Source organism: Loxodonta africana, chromosome 18 (assembly GCF_030014295.1).
Source record: "Loxodonta africana isolate mLoxAfr1 chromosome 18, mLoxAfr1.hap2, whole genome shotgun sequence".
Lineage (NCBI taxonomy): Eukaryota > Metazoa > Chordata > Mammalia > Proboscidea > Elephantidae > Loxodonta > Loxodonta africana.
Window position 1 is genome coordinate 73,157,730 of NC_087359.1, and position 25,299 is coordinate 73,183,028.

The window sequence follows — 25,299 nt, forward strand, 5'->3', positions numbered from 1 at the left end:
GATCTGGAAAAGCTCTAGCCACAGTCATGCATAAAATCTGAACACTTCAAACCTGGCTCTTACATCAAGGACAAAAATGTAACATGCTCGGGGGAAATAATAACTTTCGTGTCCACAAATGGGGCTGCTGTTTAATAATGTTAGAACAGGAGTGGAGTTTTTGGAAGCTGAATGACCTACAGATGGATGCCAGTGATGATGATGATGATGATGGCGAAGACAACAGTATCATCATCTAACATTTTACTGATCACTTCCTGTGTGCTGAGCTTTCTGTGGGGACCCTCTGCGGTCAAGCTACTGTAGTCTCACGGCACAGTACAGAAACTGAGGCTTCGCGGGCTACGCGGTTCGCTCAGTGGTCCCAATTCGCTCACAGGTGGGGCTGAGATTCGAACTCGGGGATTCTGATTCCAGAGCCTGGGCTTCCAACCCCTGCCTTCTACGTGAACCCTCCCACCAGGCTTCCTCGAGTAATCGATGTTAAAACAGAACAGTAAAATATCCTCACGTCATCCGTTTGCTGTTCGAGCTTGGCATTGATTTTGATGAGGCCATTGACTTTATCTTCCTCAACCTGGAGACCATCCAAGGTTTGCTGGTGGGCTTCCTGTAGCGATTTCTTCTCTTTGGTCAGTTTGGAAATGTTTTCTTCAAGAGCTGTCATTTCTTCAGAGAGATTCTTCACCTAGGAGAATATCAACACAATTTAATAGTCAAACAATTAAGCTGGAAGCTCCCAACAAAGACTACTGCTTCCTTTTTCTTCACTTTTTTTCTCTTTGCTATTGCTTCTTTCCCTCCACAACAGGCACTGGCTGTGTGATTCTGGAATTGGCGGCCTGTCAGTTCTTTACGGTCCCCACTGGCTTATCCCAGTGCCTCGAATCCTCTCATTAGGGTTACTCCTTTAAAGAGGGAGTTATGTCTTAGAAGGAAGGTTGCCATTAAAATGCAAATGTGCTACCTCTGAAAGGTAACATCAGTCTATATCCACTCATAATACATCCCCGGGATTTGTTTCTCAGGCTGGCTGATTGGGGTTTAGAACGAGACAGGGGGAAGGGGGAAGGGGAGACGTGAGATGCTATGAAGAAAAGCCAGAATGGGAACCCTGCGTTGTCAGGAAGCGGGACACGGGCACCAAGAGTGCAGCTTCAGGCTATTAAGCTGAACCTTTCTTCACGTACGAAATTCTCCCAGACCAGATGTTGCTAACTCCTGACCCACGGCTGAATCCAGCCACGGACATCTTCTCCTTAGGCCACGAAGGGATTTGCAGTTTTTGAATAAGTCACCAACATGGAAAAATAATGAGATTTCATGTAAAATCTGGATCTCTGTTTTCTCAGAGAAACTTAGAGGCTTTGGCAGTGCTGGGCTCATATTCCCACCTGGCAACAGCTGGCTGGAGCCGAGTAGTGGCAGCCACCTGTGGACAGGGCAAGTTGGCCGCAGTCTCCACCCCTCCCTATTGTCACTTTCCACTCCTGCCAATTGTCTGTTCAACACGGAAGCTGAGTGTCAGCTGCCATTATCATCTTACACCCGGCTGACCTCATTTCTTACTCTACCTCATGGGCAACCGGTTCACTATAATCCATGCCGTGTGCATTTATGTATTTTTGTAAAATGTTTATATTGTATCCAGTGCACATAACTTTAGTCTACACAAATAGTGTGGTGCTGGGCATTTCATTTCTTACGGTTTTCCCTCCTCAGTCCTAGGTCTTTAATAGCCATCTTTGATGCCCTGTGTGCACGAGCTGTTTGCTTCTGATGGCTGCAGAGCACACCTGGTGTGCAGTCACCACATCCTACCTCTCCATTCCCCAGGGGTACCCTGATATTGCTTCGGACTGTCCCCCGCCCCAAGCAATGCTGCCACTGACACCCTCGTACATGTCCCTGTGAGGACTGTGGGAGGACTCCTTGGTCTAACCCGGGAGCAGAACCGCTGGGTGGGGGCATAAGTACTTTGACTTTGGCTGAACGGCTCCAGCGGCTCTCCTGAGGGCTGCATCAGACCACGCCCCAGCAACAACGCGGGAGGGTTCCTGTGCCCTCGCACCTCTGCCCACGGTCATCCAGCTTCCGCTTCCTTCAGTGTCTGCCCCTTCACTTTCTGCCTAGCCTCTGTAGGCATTTTCATCGCTGGAGCCCTGGTGGCACAGTGGTTAAGAGCTAGGCTGATAACCAAAAGGTTGGCAGTTCGAATCCACCAGCCACTCCTTGGAAACCCTACGAGGCAGTTCTATTCTGCTCTCCCCACTATTAGTCGAAATTGACTCGATGGCAACGGTTTGGGTTTTTGGTTTGTACCCCTGTGCTAGGTGCTGTGAGAGGCAAAGATGAATGTCAAACAGTCCTTGTTCACAAAGATCTCTCGGCTTTGCGAGGCAGGGTCAGAGCAAGAAATCCGTGACATGAATCGGGAGGCGGGAGGAGGGTTGAGAAGAGCTTGCTAGGAAGAGAACAGGACTGGGGACAGAGCTTGGTGGGATCTAACTACCCTTCATCCCTGGGTGGTGCAAATGGCTAATTCACTCAGCTGTGTCACCAAAAGGTTGGAGGTTCGAGTCCACCCAGAGGTGCCTCGGAAGATCTCACGGCAAAAAATCAGCCACTGAAAATCTCATGGAGCACAGCTCTACTCTGACACACGTGGAGTTGCCACGAGTCGGAGTCTTCATGAGTTGGGGTCAGCTCGACAGTAAGTGGCTGACTATCCTTGTACTCGGTCCCTGCGTCTCACTTCCAGGCCATGCTGGGGTTGATGCGGGAGGAGTAAAGCTGGAGTAAGGATTATTCAAGGATCTGTGGGCACCCCCGGGCTTTCCCCACCTTGTTCTCCGTGGCATGCTTCTCTTTTTCCACTTTTGTCAGGGTCAGCTCCAGGTCGTCGATGTCTTTCTTGAGAGAGAAGCATTTATCTTCTAGGTTCCTCTTCTTTGCAACTAGCTCAGAGTTTATTTCTTCTTCTTCTTCCAGCTTCTCGTTCAGCTCCTTGACTTTTGCTTCCAGTTGGATCTTGCTTTTGATGAGCCCCTCACACCGTTCCTCAGCGTCCATTAGATTTTCAGTTTCCTGAGAAGACCAGACCATTAACATTTTTGATCAGCCTCTGGGCAAGCCCCGGGAGGAAAGGGGCCCGCTCCTACAAGCCTGTCTTCTAGAGCGAGGCCGAGGAATGGGGCGCACACGCACACGCACACAGGCCACACGCGTGCGCGTACACTTGGATATCATCTATACGCTTTGACTTTATTTTTTAGCTATACAGACATCATTCACTTAAAAGGAATTCACAGAAAATAATTCCAAACAGAGCCATCTGTGAAGTTACAAGTTCACTTTAAAGAACAGGGCCTTTACAAATTTGCCAAATTCAGAGGTTCGACCGTCTCCCTCTTCCCACTGCTGCCAGTTACAAAACAGCCCACCCGCTGCAGGTGCCATCACGAGCTGACCAATATTTCCAAACTATCACTGCCTTTTGACCTTCAGTGGAGAAGTTCTGTCCAAGTCTTCTTAGCCCTGCCTCCTCAAGCCACTGCCCAGAAACGTTAAAGCAGACAGGAATCAGTGACTGAAACTCCCTAATAAGCCTCTTGGACAGACCAAAATTAGCTATTTCTGTTTAAACTTAACTGGGCTATATCTTCCCATACGAGAACATTCTAAGAACTGGGTGGGAGCTGAAGGCTTGTGCATGGAAAGAGACCGTCAAGTGTAAGCACTTACACGAGCTATGAGCCAGGCACTTTATAAACATGAACTCACTGGATTCGTCCCAACAACCCTGTGAAGTTGATACTATTACTCTGCCCATTTTACAGATGAGAAACCTGAGGCACATAGAGGTTAAGTAACTTGCCCAGGGTCACACAGCTGTCAAATGGAAGAGAAACATCCCTGGATGTAAACTTGCTTGCTAGTCCATCATGCTTGGGAAAGTGCCCCTGATAACTGCACTGTATGGATCGGGAAAGTGTAGAAAATCACTGCACACAAGGAAAAAGGGAGAAGGACTTGGGGGTTATTAAAAAAGGCAAATTATAAACACCTTGACTCTGTGCAGTCAGGCAAGGAGACAATTACGCTGCCGAAGTGTGGCACGCTGTATACATGCTTTCATTCTTCCTGTTTATTTAATACAAAATGTGCACCTTTAATGCGTTTATCTGAATATAATCATACTATTGAAAGTATTTTGAGTGTTACTCTTTCTATTTTTTATTGGGCTATTACAATTTTTAAATATTTCTTATATTATTTTTAAAAAGTCCTGGTGCATTCTGGACAGCTTTTATTCTGAAAGACACGTCACCCTCATCCTCACAGCAAAATATGTCTAATTCCAGTATAGAAGACAGGAATCAATCTGGGGGAGCTGAAATTCACTTGCAGACGTATTTTCTGGAAGGCACCACTTCCAGGGCCAGCCCTCCTGTTAATTACAGGGCGATACTCGTCACGACCACTGGGTGGCATCACCGTCTCTTGAATAGATACCTAACGGCGGGCCTCAGTGTTGCTTCTTTTCTATCCTTGAGTCCGGGTTCCCCTTTCTCAGGTAGCAGGTACTTACAGACTGGACCTGTAACTGGAGGTCATTCTTTTCCTGCAGCAGGGAGACCATTTTCTCCTCCAGCTCCTTCCGGCGAGCCTCGGATCTGGCCAGTTCTTCCTGGGCCCTCTTGAAGTTCTCCTTCATGGTGGCCATCTCCTTCTCTGCCTCCGCACTCTTGAGCAGGGGCTGGATCTTGAAGAAGAGATTCATCCAGGGCCAGTGCTTGACGTTCATGAAGGAGCGGACGTTGTCCTGGATGCAGAGGATGGAGTCCCTGCACGTCCGTTAGAGCCAGCGTTCATGAACCAAGCAAAGCAAGGCCTTTTCTCTACCCCCACCTGCCCTCGTTGGCCCCAGGGCCCCCCGCAAGGTGGGGACGAGGTACAGGCAAGCCTGCAGTCTCCAAAGCAAGGTTTGCAAATGAAGGGATGGGGAATGGGGCTCGTGGAAAGGTGGCGGCAGAGGACACGACATGTGTAAAGGTTTGCAGGTGAGAGAGGACATGGGGCCATTTGTGGCTCCCATTGCTCAGCTTCCACCTCCTCCACCCTATTAAAAACACTCTGCCTACGGTTGTTAGCCACCCACAACCCTGTCAGTTTGTCGTACTGTGGTGGCTTGCATGTTGCTGCGATGCTGGAAGCTCTGCCACCAGTATTTCAAATACCATCAGGGTCACCCATGGTGGACAGGTTTTGGTGGAGCTTCCAGACTACGACAGACTAGGAAGAAAGACCTGGCAATCTACTTCTGAGAATTAGCCAATGAAAACCCTATGAGTCTGATGTAGCGCTGGAAGATGAGCCTCTTAGCTTGGAAGACACTCAGAATATATAGTGGCCACAAAAATGGACTCAGATATACCAATGATCATGAAGATGACCAGGACAGGGCAATGTTTCATTCTGCCACGAGTTGACACTGACTCGAAGGCAACAACGTGGTCATCAGTGGCATCCTAATTACCAAAGCAACGAGTACCTTGCATCCCTATTTCACTGGGCCTTTCTCCCACATTTGAAATGTGAATCGATTCTCCCTTTTTTGAAACTCCCTTCTGCCTTTGATAAAAGAGCCCTGGTAGTGCAGTGGTTAAGTGCTCATCTGTTAACCAAAATGTCAGCAGTTCGAAACCGCCAGCTGCTCCTAAGGAGAAAGATGTGGTAGTCTTTCTCCATAAAGATTTACAGGCTTGGAAGCCCTCTGGGGCAGTTCTACGCTGTCCTATAGGGTCGCTATAAATCAGAATCGATCCCACAGCCATGGGTTTGTTTGTTTTTTCCCTTTGACAAAAGCTTTTCTCATGGTGTTTTGCCATATGGGCTCCGTCTTCCTCCTTAAGTGATGCCATAAGCCCAGGCACTGTCTCTGGTCCACTGGTCTTCCCCAGACCTTCTCCCTCACAGAACTGATCTGTTCTGATGGTTTCTACCGCTGTCTGCACCCCAGCTGTATGACTTTATCTCCCACCCTTCGTCCTCCACGGCTCCATGTTCACACAGCTCACGTGTACCTGAAAACTTGCTTCTCTTTTCCTTAAACTAGCCCCTTCTTTGAGATTTTTTCATTTCAGTGCTGGCTTTCATTCAGTTCACTGTGCCAGATGCTTGGGAGTTATTCTTGACTAGTACCTGATGGCATTATGGTCCCTTACGGCCATGGCAAAGTTAGAGCTATACAGGGTTTCAGGGAATCAGGGAGAATAGCGCCTTCACCCCAATTCCCCTCTCCTTAAAACCACTACAGTAAGCGGTCAGCAGTGCTGTTATTTCTTCTCTGGAATTACTGCAGGAATATTACTCTTCAATGCTCCCTCCAGCCAGGCCCTCTTCGCTCATCCATCGACTATTGCCTCATGCAGACCCTTGTCCCCTTTCACATAGACTTCTGCCACAGCCTGATCTTGGCCCTCTTGTGCCCTCAGGGTGGTTCCCCTCATTGCTGACAGTGCCGACAGTGCGACCTGTCTGAGTAGCTAATCTGATCCTCCTGCTCTCTCCTTACACCCTGCCACGGGCTCATCACCACAGGACACAGCTGGGCTCTTCAACGCGGCACCCGGGGACCCCAAGACCTGCATCCCACTCTGTGCTCCAACAACAATGAACACTTTAGGTCTCCCTCACCTGCCACCCTCTATTAGGTCATGCTCAACTTCCTCCAGGATGTTCTCCCTTCTTGCAGACCCCAACCGTCAACCTGGGGTTTATTCACACCAACCCTCTACTGCCCTGAATATAACTCTAACATTGGACTTGCCAAAAATCGGAAAACAAAACAAAACAAAAACCCCAAATCCATTGCCATCAAGTCAGCCCTGACTCATGGAGATCCCATGTGCTATAGGATAGGATGGTTCCATAGGGTTTTCTTGGTTGTCACCTTTACAGAAGCAGATTTCTAGGCCTTTCTTCTGCCGCCCTGCAGGGGTGGGTTCAAACTGCCAAGCATTAGGTTAGTAGTCAAGCGCTTAACTGTTTGTGCTACCTAAAACCTGAAACCAAACTCACTGCCGTCGAGTCGATTCTGACTCACAGAGACCCTATAGGACAGAGTAGAACTGCCCCATGGGGTTTCCAAGGAGTAGCTGGTGGATTTGAACTGCCAACCTTTTGGTTAGCAGCCAGACTCTTAACCCACTACACCACCAGGGCTGTTTGTGCCACCCAGGGGTATTAAACTGAATCAAGCTCACATCCACTTCCCCACTCATCTGTAAGACCCAGGCAGGCAAAATTCATTTCCACTTCCCCAGTGCCCTGTACGGACTAGGCACACAGTTGGTGCTCAGTGAGTGTTTGTCAGATGCATGAATGGAAGAATGAACGAGTAAATTGATATCCCAGGATTAACAGCAGGAAGCGGTCATCAGCTACTAAGCAGGACGGTGTGGCCAGGTGGAGGAGAGGTCAACGTCACCTCCTCTCCATCATCTTCTTGAACTCCACTCGCATCAGGTACCCCCTGCACACGGCCTGGGTGCGTGTCATCAGGGTCGCCAGCTTCTCGTCCCTCATCTCCTCCAAAAGGCCCAGGAGTCCAGCTTTGAAAAACACCTGCACATTTAAGGGAGAGATGAGGCCCACTTTAGTTCTCAGCAAGTGTTCAACCTGGGGCTCTCGTGGGAGCCTCTTTCTACCCAGCCCCGACCCTGGACCTTCAGTGCCCTGGTCAGGGGACCAGCAGCAATTCAGCATCTGGGACCTCTTCTTGGTGGGTCTGGTCTCCATAACGACTCTTCCTTGGTTGTGAGGTGGCCTGCTCTGAAGCGTGGCTCAGGCCCCAACAACCCACAAGGCTTGATCTTGACAGAGCTCACATGCAGGAGGCAAAGGCAAGTCCACAAAGTAACTGCAGAACCCACTAGTGGCCACTCTCGGAGTGGTGCCCGAGACCCCCTCTGTTTATCTGAGAAAGCTCGGTTCTGCTCTTGGCTCCTCATTACCCATCGGCTACGGCAGCAGAGCTTCCTCCATCCCTTGACGGTCCAGGAAACAGGGTGCCTGGGGGTCAGCAGGCTCCTCCGTGGTGGGGTAGAGGTTCCTTAAGCCCTGTCTGCCCTTTCCCAGGTGGGTAGAGCTTTGCATTCAGACTGGGGTTTGAAGCCGGCCTTTACCATTCGCTATCCATGTGATGGAATCCTTGGGTGGTGGAAATGGTTAACGTGCTCAGCTAATAACTGAAAGATTGGAGGCTTGAGCCCACTCAGAGGCACCTCGGTAGAAAGGCCCAGTGATCTACTTCCAAAAAAACCATCCATTGAAAACCCCATGGAGCACAGTTCTAGATTCTTACACACACAGGGTCGCCATGAGTCGATTTGATGGCAGCTGAAGCCTTACTGGTCCAGTGGTTAAATGTCTGGCTGCTAACCAAGAAGTCAGCAGTTGAAATCTACCAGTCGATCCTTGGAAACCTTATGGGGCAGTTCTACTCTGTCATATAGGGTCACTATGAGTTGGAATTGACTCGATGGCAGTGGGTTTGTTTTTTTGTTGTTGTTTGTTTCTTTGAAAGCAACTGGTTTTATCCACATGGCTTTGAGAGAGTTTCTTGCCCTCTCCAAGCCTCCATCTCCCCTGCCCTCACAATACTGTGATGACGTAGGTTCCCTGGTCATCACCATCACCCCTGCGTTAAATGGAATGTGTAGGTAGAGTCATCACGGGCTTGGTGCACACGTGCTTAGCCAACGGTGGCCATTTTATAGGTTATAATTATTCTCCTCAAGTCCTCACTGACCCTGCAGTTCTTTATAGGTCCTCCTCTCTCTTCGGTTCTGCCCTCCCCTGTAGGGGTCCCTTTTCCCCAGGACACTAAGTTCCCTGTTGTTTTCTGCTATTGCTCAGCAAGGCTCAGGCTTCTAATCTAAGCCTCTAAACCAGTTGCCATCAAGGATTCTGACTCATCATGGTCCCACCTGTGTCACAGTAGGACTGTGCTCCATAGGGTTTCAATGGCTGATTTTTCAGAAGTAGATCTCCAGGCCCTTCTTCCAAGGCGGATTTGGGTGGATTCAAACCTCCAACCTTTTGGTTCAGCAGCCGAGCATATTAACCGTTTGCACCACCTAGGGGCTCCTGATCTAAGCCTCTAGCCTTTGAAAACCAACTCAGAGATGGAGCTCTCTTTACCTCTAATGCGGAGACCTGGGCGAGTGGGCAAGGGGTATTCAGGCTGACCTGAAGGGAAAGAGCTTTTTTTCCTGTGAGTGCCCTTGAGTTACCAAGACTGTGAATTCTTGGGTTACACAGGGTAGTCCTCAGAGCTTCACTGGAGCTGTTCTCACCTTGGTATGGCCAAACCTGTACTGCTCCCGGTCCACATTGATGGAGTTCAGAAGCTTTTCAGAAGCATTCTTGCTGTCAATAAACTGCCCTTCTGGGATGGCACTGGCATTGAGGATCCGGTACCTGAGGAGAGGGTGCCACAGCTCAGCTCTGGGGATGCCGGTGGTAGACTGTAAGCAGCTGGTGAGAGGGAACTCTGGCGGCCCGGCCATGGGCCAAGCCAAAAGGGCGCTCCATGAGGGCTGCAGCCCTGCCCCTCCCTGCCCAGGGCTGCACTCCTGCCTCTCCCTGCTACAGCCCAGAAGCTTTGTAGCCCTGAGAGGGTCCCATCCTGTCATTCTGTGGTGACCGTGGGTCAGAAGGGCCACCTTTCTCATGGATAAGGCTGGCTCAGGGGGAGGTGCTGCTGATTGCACTCAGAATGGGAGTCCAGAAGGCTGAGAAGACAGACTCTAGACAGCCAATGCAGCTTGGGTGGCAAGCGTCCATCAGCAGGTGGCCTGGGATGCAGAAAGCCGAGAACACACCTCAGCCTCACTGGAGCCCTCCACTGGGAGGCTGGTCAGGCCTAGCAATGCCTTCCATCTCCCTGGTCAGTTTGGCAGTGAGAGGTACTGCTATGCTTCCAGATAAAGGATGAGATTTCCTGAACAGACAACCCCCAGAAAGGCCCCATGCCTGAGACCAGGCCTTCTAGAACCTTCTCCTGATTCTGCATTAGAAGGAAGTGGAATCTGGTATAGCTGATGTAGGAGAGAGAAAATCTAGGGGTTGATTCACGGCAATGGGGCTATGGCGGGAGGAGGAGACGCATAGAAGAAGGAAGCTCAGCTGAGCGAGCACACAGCGGGAATTTTGCTTTCAGAGAAAATGGTTCTTCTCTGACTTAAAAGAACCTTGAGAGCAACTGTCCCCTGCAAACCTCTGGTCCTCCTACCTCTGGGGGCCCCCCCGCTTCCCCATGCCAGGCAAGGCCTGGACCTCTGGGCCCAGATGGCAGCTGGAAGGACAGAGGCTAGAGCTGTGGTTCTCAGCCAGGGGCGATTCTACTGCCCTGGAAAATCGGCAGTGTCTGGAGACGTTTTTGGCTGTCACAACTGGTTATAGACATCTAGTGGGCAGAAGCCAGGGATGCTGGTCCCGTGCTCACTTTCGTGGTCCCCCATCAAAAGATGAAACCCATGAAAATCCTGGGAGGCTCATGGGCTCACCAAACTCCCTGCCCAAGGAGCGCTTTGGGGAATGCAGAAGGAAAGACAGACGCAGTGTGACAGACGGACCGTTGTCGGAAGTCACCGTAGAGGATTCGGCTCGGGAATCCTTTCCTGCAGATCCGGATGCCCTCGAGGACCCCATTACAGCGCAGCTGGTGTATCACCAGGTAGTGGTCCATCACCCCTGGGGAGAGAGGGTCCCAGAGTGTTTGTGGCTTTCTCGTCGTTAGTCTTTGATGGTCTGAGGCACTGTAAGACACTCAAAACACCCAGACTTGGTGGGAAGAGTTGGTGCCAGCTGTAAGGAGGAGTGGGGGTATATGGCTGGATCCTGACTAACTTGTTGCCATCGAGTCAATTATGACTCATAGCGACCCTAGAGGACAGAGTAGAACTGCCCATAGGGTTTCCAAGGCTGTAAATCTTTACGGAAGCAGACCGCCACATCCTTCTCCGCCTGGGGCAGCTGGTGGGTTTAAACTGCTGACCCACTCAGCAGCCAAGTGCTTAACCACTGTGCCACCAGGGCTCCTTAGAGATAATATGATAGTGTCCCCTATATCATATGGGTCCTCAAAACAGTTATTATTGCTGCCGTCTTAATTACGTGATATCTACGATGATTATTTCCAAGGGCTATCGACCCCCTTAAGAGTCTTATGAAAACTACGAACCTACCATACCTACATACATACACACAATAACTTAGATTTCAAAGTAGAGTTTCCAGATAAATACAGGATGCCCAGTTAAATCTGAATTTCAGATAAACATGAATAATATTCCAGTATATCACAAATACTTACACTAAGACATTTTTTGTTGTTTAACTGAAATTCGAATTTATTTGTTACATCTGGCAACCTATTTCATAGGGTACTTTGATGAGTAATAAGGACCATGACCCTTTCCTCAGGGAAACGCATGCATACGTGTGAACATGTGTGCACACACACGCACACACAGGCACTCATGAAACTTTGCACACATTTCTGGGATCCCTGTTGCGATGGCGTCTTACTCACCGGGAGTCTTGGTCTCATTGGGAATCAGACACCGTACGAAGTGTGGGTGTGTGCTCCTCAGGTTGGTCATCAGCTTGTTTAAATTTTCCTGGGAAACAAACCAAAACAGGCACGTTTAACTCAGCAAACGCATCTCACCAGGCGGGCAGAAAACCAGTCGAAGGTGGAAGCTGTCAAACACGAACCCTGAACACCGCGGACACGGTCTGGAAGGAGGAGCCCTTCTTCTTCCCGCCCTTCTTGCTTCCCCCGCAGTCACCTGGAGACAGACACAGAGGCGCGTCAGAAGCCGCCCACCCACAGCACACGCCAGGGAGCTCTCGAACCATCTTTCCCAAGCCCTGAGACAGGAGCTTTGGTTTTCTTTTGAGATTTGTTATTGTTTTTGCATGCCTACAAACTACCCAAGGAACCCTGGCAGTGCAGTGGTTGAGAGCTACAACTGCTAATCAAAAAGTCAGTGGTTCGAATCCACCAGTTGCTCCTTGGAAACCCTATGAGGCAGTTCTACTCTGTCCTATAGGGTCACTATGAGTTGGAATTGATCGATGGCAACGGGTTTGGGGTTTTTTGTAGTTGTTGTTAAATTTCCCAAGTTTGGGAGCATTCAACCTTATTACTGTGAGGATGGAGGGAGGTGGATGTGGGTGCAGAGGGCTGGGAGTATAACTTAGACACAGTCCCTGTGTGATGCAAACGGTTAACACGCTTGGCTGCAAACTGAAAGACTGGCAGTTGGAGTCTGCCCAGAGGCACCTCTGAAGAAAGGCCTGGCTATCTACTTCTGAGAAATCAGCCATTGAAAACCCTATGGAGCACAGAGAACTGTGCTTTGACCCACATGGGGTCGCCATGAGTCGGGCTGACTCACCAGGAACTGATTATAACTTAGATTCTCTGTATGAAAACAGTCCTTTCCTTTAGAAATCAGATATGAGCTCGCAGTGAGAACTTGGCAAGATTGTGATGTTCATATTTAAGACTGTAGTTTCTTTCATGAATTTATCGCCTTTTGTTCTTGAGTCCCTGTTTATTGCTTAATGAAGGAGTATCTGAAAGTAAGAGAACTGCATTGTATCAGGACTATTCGTTCTGTAAGTCATTTTGTTTTTCCTTTTCTAAAAGAAACTATTCAACTTGACATTGTTGTTTGGAGCCAATGACATTTGGTCGACTTTTTTTTCTGAATGGCTTAATTCCAGACTTAGCCTCCGATACTTAATCAAGATTCGGTCTTGGAGGAATGTCACGTCTCATGTTCCTCAAACACCTCTCATTCCACGCTCCTTGTCCCCAAGGTCTGGTAGGGATGCACGTGGTGGAGGTGGGGAGGAGAGGGGAGACAGGGAAACCACTTCCCCCATCCCACGTACACACTGGGTTTTAGACTGGGGGTGTCGGCTTATCACTAAGTGGGGTTACATATCACAGAGACATCCTGCCTGGAATCAAGGAAGATGATGCCCGTCACTCAAGGCTAAACTTGTGTCCATTTATTAATTCTACTCCCAAGAGTGCACTAGAAATTAATTCTTATAAATAATCTTAATTATCTAATGAGTGGCCAGGTGAGTTGCCATCAAGTTGACTCTGACTCATGATAACACCATGTGTGTCAGAGTAGAACTGTGTTCCAAAGGGTTTTTTAAAATATATACATTTTATTATATTTTTGGTGAAAGTGTACCCATCAAAACAGGTTCCTGTTCAACAGTTTCTACCTATATTGTTCAGTGACATTGGTTATATTCTAGCTTTTTTTTTTTTTTTTTAAATTATTGCATAGGGTTTATGTGTTTTTTTGTTTTTCAGAAGTAGAATAACTACAACAACACTGATCTACCATGGCTGACACGGTCAGTGCTCAGTCCCTATTTCCTAGGATCTCAGTATCTTTTTTTTTTTTTAATTTTGTTGTTGTTGCTGACAATTTATGTAGCAAAACATACACCAATTCAACCGTTTCTACATGTACAAGTCAGTGACAATGGTTACATCCTTAGAGTTGTGAAACCATTCTCACCCTCCTCTTCTGAGTTGTTTCTCCTCCATTGACTCACTGCCCCCTAAGGTTTCTTACTAATCTTTTGAGTTGCTGCTGTCACTCTGATCCCATATCGATAGTTCTTAAGACAGCATAATGCTCAAGGCAGACATTTTCTACTAGTTAAGGTAGACTGGTTTTAAGAAGACTTCACGGGATATTTTTGGTGTAAGATTTAAAGATTAACTCAGGGCAACAGTTTTAGGGGTTCATCCAGCCCTCATGGCTCCAGAAAGTCTGGAGGCCATGAGAATTTGAAATTCTGTTCTCTGTTTCCCCCCTTTTGATCAGAATTCTTGTGTAGAATCTTTGATCAAAATGTTCAGTAATGGTAGCCAGGTGCCATCCAGTTCTTCTGGTTTCATAGCAAAGGAGGCAGTTGTTCAGGGAGTCAATTAGCCACACGTTCCACATCCTTCTATTCCTGATTGTCCTTCTTCCTTTGTTGCTCCAGGTGAATAGAGACCAATTGTCATGTCTTGGACGGCTGCTTATAAGCTTTTAAGACCCCAGGTGCTACACCATGAGCTAGGAGGTAGAACAGAACCACTAGACACATTGTTAAGCCAATTAACTGGGCTGTCCCATGAAACCATGACACTAAACCTCCAAATCAAGAAACCAAATCTCATGAAGTTTTTGGTTGTACGTAAGTACCCTTAACAGCTACTCTTTTTTTGATTATTATTGATGTTTTAAATATATCTATCACACAACTTTTACCAATTCAACTTTTTACAAGTGTGCAACTTACTGATGGCAATGACAATAATTGGCTGTACAGCCTACCCTTTCCCTTCCTTCTTGCCCCTGGTAACTGCTAATAAATTTTGGTCTCTACACATTTGCCTTTTCTTGTCTTTTTATATGAATAAGATCATACAGTATTTCTCCTTTTGTGATTGACTTATTTCAGTCAGCATAATGTCCAGAGGGTTTTCAATAACTGATTTTTTGGAACTAGAACTCCAGGTCTTTCTTTAAGGTGCCTCTCAGTAGGCTCAAATGTTTGACTGTTGGTTAGCAGCCAAGAATGTTAACAGTTTGTACCACCTGGGGACTGTATTTAATAAACAGCCTGATTATATTGCATAAGTTTCAAGTTAAAAGAATTAATTTATTAAATGTATGCATTTAAAATGGCCCATAATTTATAAAGGAGCCCTTGGGTGGCACAAACCATTAAACGATCAACTACCAGCCAAAATGTTGGTGGCTCGAACCCACCCAGGGGCACCTTGGAAGACAAGCCTGGATATCTGCTTCTGACAGGTCACAGCCTTGAAAACCCTGTGGAGCAGTTCTACTCTGTACACGTGTGTTGGAATTGACTCAATGGCAACTAGCAACAACAGCAACAATAAATTTTAAAACTGTATCTTGACAATTAAAAAAAAAAATACATATATACTGGAAACCTTAAAAATTGGTAGTGGCTGGTATTGCCACTCTGGAAAGTCTGGAAGTTTCTCAAAAAGTTAAGGATAAAGTTACCATAAAACCAAAACCAAACCAAACCCAGTGCCGTCGAGTCGATTTCGACTCATAGTGACCCTATAAATGACCCAGTAATTCTACCCCTAGGTCTATACCCAAGAGAAATGAAAACATATGTCTACATAAAAACTTGTACACAAATGTTCATAACAACATTATTCACAATAGCCAAAAGCTGGAAACAATCCAAAGGTCCATCAACTGACAAATGGGTAAACAAATGTGGTCTATCGACACAACGGAATATCATTCAGCCGTAAAAAGGAATGAAATACTGATATACGCTACGTCCTGGATGAACCTTGAAAACACCATAAATGAAAGAAACCAGCTACAAAAGGCAACATATTGCAAGATTCAATTTATATGATACGTCCAAAATAGGCAAATCCAAAGACACAGAAAGCAGATTCATGGTTGCCAGAGGCTGGTGAGAGTGGCGAATGGGGAGTTACTGTCAAGGGGTGTGGGATTTCTTCATGAGGTCATGAAAAAGTACTGCAATTAGATAGTGGTGACGGTTGCACAACCATGTAAATATACTAAAAACCACTGACTTATATGCTTAAAAATGGTAAATTTTATGGTATGTCAATTATATCACCAAAAATAAAAAAAGTGATACCGGCTGTCTCTTCCAGAGTTAGAACTTCTACAGAACTTGATTTTGTAAGGAAGAGAGAGAATAAGAAGGGGAGGAAGAAAAAGATCAGAGACAGTCAGATAAATCAAACTCAACCTGAAGCTCATGTTTGACTGATTGTACATGAGCAGCTCTGAGTTATGAGTTATTACACAGAACTTCCCACAGTAAAAAAAAAAAGAAAGAAAGAGAGAGAGAAGAAAGAAAAGATGAAAGAACTTCACCTGCTTCTGCACCAGCGTAGTTGGAAAAAAGAAAGGCCAGCAGCTTCAGTGAAGACTTCTGGTAGAGCCCAACCACAGTCTCGTTCAAGGGGTCCTTGTTCTTGTCAAGCCAGCCGACAATGTTGTAGTCCACGGTGCCAGCATAGTGCACCAGTGAGAAGTGGGCCTCAGCCTTGCCTTTGGTGGGCTTGGGCTTCTGGAAGTTGGCCGACTTGCCCAAATGCTGGTCATACAGCTTGTTCTTAAAGGAAGTGTCTGTGGCCTTGGGGAACATGCACTCCTCTTCCAGGATGGAGAAGATGCCCATGGGCTGGAAGGAGGAAAATGGAGACTATGTATCAGCACTTCCTACCAATGTTCAGTGGCAGTGGTGGTTCAGTGGTCGTATTCTCGCCTTCCATGAAGGAGGCCTGGGTTTGCTTCCTGGCCAATGAACCTCAAGCACAGCTGCCACCCATCTGTCAGTGGAGGCTTGAGTGTTGCTATGATGCTGAACAGGTTTCAGCAGAGCTTCCAGACTAAGAAGGACTAGGAAGAAAGGTCTGGAGATCTCCCCCAAATCAATGAAAACCCTATGCATCACAATGGTCTGATCCACAACTGATCATGGGGATGATATAGGACCAGACAATATTTCGTTCCATTGTGCTTGCGGTCACCATGAGTTGGGGGCTGTCTTGATGGTGGTTAACAACAGCAACAACAAGAAGCAATGATTCCATAGCCTGGAGAAACAGAAGACAACTTCTTTGGTGCTGTCACTCTGGTGTTTAGAATGCTGGAAGAAGATCTCCATGAGAGCAAGGCTGCTTAGTCTGTTTGGTACAAGAACGTATCTCAACAATCCAGAATAGTACTAAATCTGTATTTTGTGTTTAATTAATATTTGTTGAACAAAAGGTCATGGGATGAAACTATGTCTATGTAAATATAGCTTGCTTTTAGCAGTTGATGTTTAAAATGCTGTGTAACAGATACATGAGGAAATGTTCATGATCCTTAGTTGTTAGAGAAATGCAAACCAAAACTACAGTGAGAAGACAGGGCCAAGATGATAGAGTAGTCAGATGCTTCCTGTGGTCCCTCTTACAAAAAAAAACCTGAAAAAACAAGTGAATTTATTATGTATGACTATCTGGGATCCCTGAACATCAAAGACAAAGCTGGGGAATCAAACTGAGTGGCAGGGGGAGGGAGAGATGGTTCAGAAGCAGAGAGGAGTTGCCAGACCTGACCTGGCCGGCACTGGAACCCTGCAGGCTGGATGGGCTGGAGTGCATGATAAGGCAAGCCATGGTGCTTGGGATGCATTTTCCACACTGGGGGAGACCGAGTGTTGAAGAGTCTACTCAAGCCTTCAGAACCAGTGAGAAACAGCATTCAATCAGTGAAAGATAAGTACGGGCGTCTAACCTATTGCGTGGATCAACAACAACAAAAAACCCTTTCGGGAATTACTTCTGTCCCATTTACCTACCCCCTCCCCACTCTGCTCTGGGTCCCAGTTCGGCTTCAGCTATTGCTGCTCTCCCTGGGCCGGAAGTAGGACCTGTCCAGTGTCCTGAGCCATTCTCCTGGCTTTGGAGTGGGAACAAATTAACAAACAGAAAAAATAATCTGCCACCTCCTCTAAGCTGGGAGCTCAAGGCAGGCAGAGCCCTTTGCCTAGGCACAGGCATAAGGGGTCCATGGACTTTGAATGTCTTTCACCCCTGCATAGACCTGTGTGGGCCCATTTCAACAGCATAGGCCCTCATTAGCACAGTACAACAGGGTATATACCTGAAGCCTATTTTCATCTATATCAGCTGTAAGGGAGAGTGGCAGATTTGTGACATTTGACACTGCCCTGAACGTTAAGCAGAGTCCTCACCTACCCACATCAAGGGCTTGAGGACCGCTGATTCCACCCACTGTATCGAGCCACCCACCACAGGGGTCCAAGAATAAGTGGTGACTCCCAGTCCTTACAGCCAACAGCATTGGGTGCCTATAGTCTGGCTGCAAAACTCACCTACCTACAGGGACATACCTTCCACCTAGACACTCAGGGCCATCAGCCCCCTTCCTTGCTCAGTGCATGACTCACTACTGCAGCTAGATACCTGTGCCTACTCCAATCCTTGCCCATCTAGGATTGTAGGTGATGGTCTGCACCACACACTGAATGACCGATGACCCGGACACCTGAGCTGAACCCACACAAGAAAAGTAAATCGACTCCTGGGTGCATATACCTAGTAACAGCTGTAGCTACCTGGAGACAGGACATGAGAGCTTCGAAGATGCCAGTAATCAAACTAGCTCACATGACCAGCCTATGTGGGCATATCAACACAAAACAAAACAAGAAGCTAGGACACAGTAAGCAAACATAAAATAAATAAATATAATAACTTATTGGTGGCTTGGAGACAACAGTCAATATCAAATCACAAAAAGAGGCACACCATCAGCCGCCAAAACAAAGAATCAAGAAACCTTCTGGAGGAAGATAACTTCTTGGAATTATTGGAGGAAGAATTCAAAAGATTAATATACAGAACTCCTCAAGAGATCAAGAAGGAGATCAGGCAAAATGCAGAACAAGCCAAGGAACACACAGATAAAGCAATAGAGGAACTTAAAAAGGTTATACAAGAGCATAATGACAAATTTAGCAGGCTGCAAGAATTCATAGAGAGACAGCAAACAGAAAGCCAAAAGATTAACAATAAAATTTCAGAATTAGACAACTCAATAGAAAGTCATAGGATCAGAACTGAGGCAATGGAAGTCGGAACTAGTGAGATTGAAGATAAAGCACTTGATACCAATTCATTTGAGGAAAAATCAGATACAAGAATTAAAAAAAATGAAGAAACCCTAAGAATTATGCGGTACTCTATCAAAAGGAATAATCTACAAGTGATTGAAGTACCAGGATGGGGAAGGGGATGGATAACAGAAAAGACAGAGAGAATTGTTGGCAGAAAACTTCCCTGATATTGGGAAAGATGAGAAGATATCTATCCAAGAAGCTCACCAAACCCCACACAAGGTAGATCCCAAAAGAAAGTCACCAAGACATAATCAGGCTTGCCAAAACCAAAGATAAAGAGAGAATTTTAAGGACAGCTAGGGATAAACAAAAAGACATCAGCAAAGGTGAGTCAATAAGACTAAGCTCTGACTACTCAGCAGAAATCATGCAGGCAAGAAAGCAATGGCATGACATATAGAGAGCTTTGAAGAAAAAAAAATTCCAAACAAGAATTATATATCCAGCAAAACTGTCTTCCAAATATGATGGTGAAATTAGGGCATTTCCAGGTAAACAGAAGTTGGAGTATTTGTAAAAACCAAAGCAAAATTACAAGAAATACTAAAGAGAGTCCTCTGGTTAGAAAATCAATAGCATCAGATAACAACCCAAGACTAGAACACAGGACAGAGCAAGCAGATATCAACCCAGACAGCGAAGTCACAAAAACAAATCAAAGCTAAAAGACTGAAAATAGGGAAACAGACATGTCAAATATGCAAAAGATGACAATATTAAAACAAAAAAGAGGGACAAAAAAATATAGTCATAGATCTTTCATATGGAAGGAGGTCAAGGTGATAGAAATAAAAGATTGGTTTAAACTTAGAAAAATAGGGGTAAATATTGAGGTAGCCACATAAGAAACTAACAATCCTGCACATCAAAATAAAAAACAAGAAAAACATAAAGACTCGGCAAAAACAAAATCGACGAAAGGAAAATATATAAAGAAAATGACTCAGCACAGAAAATTAAGTAAAACAAAGAAAAGGTCAACAACTCACAAAAAATTACATCAAAATGACAGCACTGAACTCATACCTATCAATAATTACACTGAATGTAAATGGGCTAAAGGCACCAACAAAGAGACAGAGAGTGGCAGAATAGATAAAAAACATGATTCGCCTATATGCTGCCTAAAAGAGACACACCTTAGACTTAAAGACACAAACAAACTAAAACTCAAAGGATGGAAAAAACTACATCAAGCAAACAGCAATCAAAAAATAGCAGGAGTGGCAACATTAATCTCTGACAAAATAGACTTTAAAGCAAAATCTGCCACAAAGGATAAGGAAAGGCCGTACATAACGATTAAATGGTCAATACAGCAGGAGGTCATAACCACAGTAAATATTTATCCACCCAGTACAGGGCTCCAAAATACATAAAACAAACTCTAACAGCATTGAAAAGAGAAATAAACAGTTCACATTAATAGCAGGAGACTTCAACACACCACTTTCGGTGAAGGACAGAACATACAGAAAGAAGCTCAATAAAGACATGGAAGATCTAAATGCCACAATCAACCAACTTGATCTCGTAGACATATACTAAATACTCCACCTAACAGCAGCCAAGTATATTTTCTTTTCCAAAGCACATGGAACATTCTTCAGAATAGACCACATATTAGGCCACAAAGCAAGCCCTAACAGAATCCAAAACATCAAAATATTACAAAGCATCTTTTCTGACCATAAAGCCATAAAAGTAGAAATCAGTAACAGAAAAAGCAAGGAAAAAAAAAAAAATCAAATAAATGGAAACTGAAAAACACCCTGCATAAAAACTACTGGGTTATGGAAGAAATTAAGGATAGAATAAAGAAATTCACAGAATCAAATGAGAATGAAAACACATCCTAACAGAACCTTTGGGGCACAGCAAAAGCAGTGTTCGGAATTCAATTTATAGCAATAAATGCACACATCCAAAAAGAAGAAAGGGCCAAAATCAAAGAATTACCCCTACAACTTGAACAAGTAGAAAGAGAGCAGCAAAAGAAGCCCTTGGGCACCAGAAGAAAGAAATAATAAAAATTAGAGCAGAATTAAATGAAATAGAGAATATAAAAACAATTGAAGGAGTTGAGACCAAAAGCTGGTTCTTTGAAAAGATCAACAGAATCAATAAACCATTGGAGAAACTGACAAAAGAAAAACAGGAGAGGAAGAAAATAACCTGAATAAGAAATGAGATGGGCTATACCACAACAGCACCAACTGAAATTAAAAGAATCATTTAACAGAATACTATGAAAAATTGTACTCCAACAAATTCGAAAACCTAGTGGAAATGGCTCCCACATGTCTGTCAGTTTGTTGTACTGTAGGGGCGTGTGTTGCTGTGATGCTGGAAGCTATGCCACTGATACTCAGATACAAGCAGGGTCACCCGTGGAGGACAGGTTTCAGCTGAGCTTCCAGGCTAAGACAGACTAGGAAGAGGGACTCGGCAGTCTACTTCTGAAAAGCATTAGCCAGTGAAAACCTTATGAATAGCAGTGGAAGATTGTCTTATATAGGGCTGGAAGATGAGCTCCCCAGGTTAGAAGGCACTCAAAAGATGACTGGGGAAGAGCTGCCTGCTCAAAGTAGAGTCGACCTTAATGACATGGATGGAGTAAAGCTTTCGGGACCTTTATTTGCTGATGTGGCACGACTCAAAATGAGAAGAAACAGCTACAAACATCCATTAATAATCGAAACCTGGAATGTAGGAAGTACGAATCGAGGAAAATTGGAAATCATCAAAAATGAAATGGAACACATAAACATTGATATCCTAGGCATTAGTGAGCTGAAATGGACTGGTATTAGCCATTTTGAATCAGACAATCATATAGTCCACTATGCTCGGAATGACAACTCAAAGAGGAATGGTGTTGCATTCATTGTCAAAAAGAACGTTTCAAGATCTATCCTGAAGTACAACCCTGTCCGTGATAGGATAATATCAATACGCCTACAAGGATAACCAGTTAATACGATTATTATTCAAATTTACGTACCAACCACTAGGGCCAAAGATGAAGAAATAGAAGATTTTTATCAGCTGCTGCAGTCTGAAATTGATCGAACATGCAATCAAGATGCATTGATAATTACTGGCGATTGGAATGCAAAAGTTGGAAGTGAAGAAGGATCAGTAGTTGGAAAATATGGCCTTGGTGATAGAAACAATGCCGGAGATCGAATGATAGAATTTTGCAAGACCAACGACTTCTTCATTGCAAATACCTTCTTTCACCAACATAAATGGCGACTATACATATGGACCTCGCCAAATGGAACACACAGAAATCAAATTGACTACATCTGTGGAGAGAGACGATGGAAAAGCTCAATAGCATCAGTCAGAACAAGGCCAGGGGCCAACTGTGGAACAGACCATCAATTGCTCAAATGCAATTTCAAGCTGAAACTGGAGAAAATCAGAGCAAGTCCACAAGAGCCAAAATATGACCTTGAGTATATCCCACCTGAATTTAGAGACCATCTCAAGAATAGATTTGACACATTAAACACTAGTGACTGAAGACCAGATGAGTTGTGGAATGACATCAAGGACATTATCCATGAAGAAAGCAAGAAGTCACTGAAAAGGCAGGAAAGAAAGAAAAGACCAAGGTGGATGTCAGAGGAGACTCTGAAACTTACTCCTGAGCATCAAGCAGCTAAAGCAAAAGGAAGAATTGATGAAATAAAAGAACTGAAGATTTCAAAGGGTCTCTTGAGAAGACAAAGTAAAGTATTATAATGACATGTGCAAAGAGCTGGAGATGGAAAACCAAAAGGGAAGGACACGCTCAGCATTTCTGAAGCTGAAAGAACTGAAGAAAAACTTCAAGCCTTGAGTTGCAATAGTGAACGATTCCATGGGGAAAATATTAAACGATGCAGAAAGCATCAAAAGAAGATGGAAGGAATACACAGAGTCATTATACCAAAGAGAATTAGTTGATATTCAACCATTTCAAGAGATGGCATATGATCAGGAACCAGTGGTACTGAAGGAAGAAGTCCAAGCTGCTCTGAAGGCATTGGTGAAAAACAAGGCTCCAGGAATTGCTGGAATATCAACTGAGATGTTTCAACAAACAGATGCAGCACTGGAGGTGCTCACTCGTCTATGCCAAGAAATATGGAAGACAGCTTCCTGGCCAACTGACTGGAAGAGATCCATATTTATGCCTATTCCCAAGAAAGGTGATCCAACCAAATGTGGAAATTATAGAACAATATCATTAATATCACATGAAAGCAAAATTTTGCTGAAGATCATTCAAAAATGGCTGCAGCAGTATATGGACAGGGAACTGCCAGAATTTTAGGCTGGTTTCAGAAGAAGATGTGCAACTAGGGATATCATTGGTGATGTCAGATGGATCCTGGCTGAAAGCAGAGAATACCAGAAGGATGTTTACCTGCGTTTTATTGATTATGCAAAGGCATTTGACTGTGTGAATCATAACAAACTATGGATAACATTGTGAAGAATGGGAATTCTGGAACACTTAATTGTGCTCATGAGGAACCTTTACATAGATCAAGAGGCAGTCGTTGGTACAGAATAAGGGGACACTGATTGGTTTAAAGGAAAGGTGTGTGTCAGGGTTGTATTCTTTCACCATACCTATTTAATGTGTATGCTGAACAAATAACCCGAGAAGCTGGACTATATGAAGAAGAACAGGGCATCAGGATTGGAGGAAGACTTGTTAACAGCCTGCGTTATGCAGATGACACAACCTTGCTTGCTGAAAGTGAAGAGGACTTGAAGCATTTACTAATGAAGATCAAAGACCACAGCCTTCAGTATGGATTACACCTCAACATAAAGAAAACAAAAATCCTCACATCATGATAAATGGAGAAAGGATTGATGTTGTCAAGGATTTCCTCTTACTTGGATCCACAATCAACAGCCACGGAAGCAGGAGTCAAGAAACCAAAAGACGCATTGCATTGGGCAAATCTGCTGGAAAGGACCTCTTCAGAGTGTTGAAGAGCAAAGATGTCACCCTGAAGACTAAGGTGCGCCTGACCCAAGCCATGGTATTTTCAATCACATCATATGCATGTGAAAGCTGGACAATGAATAAGGAAGACCGAAGAAGAGTTGATGCCTTTGAACTGTGGTGTTGGCAAAGACTATTGAATATACCACGGACTGCCAAAAGAAGGAACAAATCTGTTTTGGAAGAAGTGCGGCCAGAATGCTCCTTAGAAGCAAGGATGGCGAGACTGCGTCTTACATACTTTGGACATGTTGTCAGGAGGGATCAGTCCCTGGAGAAGGACATCATGCTTGGCAGAGTACAGGGTCAGCAGAAAAGAGGAAGACCCTCAACGAGGTGGATTGACACAGTGGCTGCAACAATGAGCTCAAGCATAACAACAATTGTAAGGATGGCGCAGGAATGGGCAGTGTTTCGTTCTGTTGTGCATAGGATCACTATGAGTCGGAACCGACTCAATAGCACCTAACAACAACAACAACAAGTGGAAATGGACAGATTTCTAGAAACACACTGTCTAAGCTAACACAAACAGAAGTAGAACAAGTAAATAAACTTGTAAAAAAGAAGAGATTGAAAAGGTAATTAAAAAACTCCCAACAACAAGAACAAGAAAAAGCCCTGACAGTTGCACTGGAGAATTCTACCAAACTTTCAGAGAAAAGTTAACACCGTTACTACTAAAGGTATTTCAGAGCATAGAAAATGATGGAATACTCACAAACTTGTTTTATGAAGCCAGCATAACCCTTATATCAAAACCAGGTAAAGACACCACAAAAAAGGAAAATTACAGACCAACATCCCTTATGAACACAGATGCAAAAAACCTCAACAAAATCCTAGCCAATAGAATTCAAAAACACACCCCCCCAAAAAAAAATTCACCATGATCAAGTGGGATCCATACCAGGTATGCAGGGATGGTTCAACATTAGAAAAACAATCAATGTAATCAATGACATAAATAAAACAAAAGACAAGAACCACATGATCATATTAGTTGATGCAGAAAAAGCATTTGACGAAGTCCAACACCCATTAGTGATAAAAACTGTTAGCAAAATAAAAATAGAAGGGAAACTCCTCAACATAATTAAGGGCATTTATACAAAGCCAACATCATCCTAAGTGGAGAGAGTATGGAAGCATTCCTCTTGAAAACAGGAACCAGACAAGGATGCCCTTTATCACCACTCTTACTCAACATTGTGCCAGAGGTCCTAGCCAGAGCAATCAGGCTAGAAAAAGAAATAAAGAGCATCTAAATTGGCAGGGAAGAAGTAAAAGTCCCTATTTGCAGATGATATGATCTTACACACAGAAAACCCCAAAGAATACACAAGAAAACTACTGGAACTAATAGAAGATTTCAGCAAAGTATCAGGTTACAAGATAAACATACCAAAATCAGTTGGGTTCTCCTACACCAATGAAGAGAACTTCGAAGAGGA

At 44.9% G+C, this 25,299-nt stretch overlaps 1 protein-coding gene across 1 annotated transcript in view; it reads right to left on the reverse strand.

Moving 5' to 3' along the window:
- Window positions 1–25,299, reverse strand: part of MYH13 (myosin heavy chain 13) — a 77,623-nt gene that overhangs the window by 19,741 nt on the left and 32,583 nt on the right. The window contains exons 14-22 of the mRNA XM_064270363.1: window positions 16,011–16,320; window positions 11,788–11,861; window positions 11,603–11,690; window positions 10,644–10,761; window positions 9,363–9,486; window positions 7,493–7,629; window positions 4,592–4,847; window positions 2,845–3,087; window positions 512–688 (exon numbers count right to left, since the gene is read on the reverse strand). Coding sequence (XP_064126433.1) covers window positions 512–688; window positions 2,845–3,087; window positions 4,592–4,847; window positions 7,493–7,629; window positions 9,363–9,486; window positions 10,644–10,761; window positions 11,603–11,690; window positions 11,788–11,861; window positions 16,011–16,320 — 1,527 coding nt within the window. The remainder of the gene's footprint in view (window positions 1–511; window positions 689–2,844; window positions 3,088–4,591; window positions 4,848–7,492; window positions 7,630–9,362; window positions 9,487–10,643; window positions 10,762–11,602; window positions 11,691–11,787; window positions 11,862–16,010; window positions 16,321–25,299) is intronic.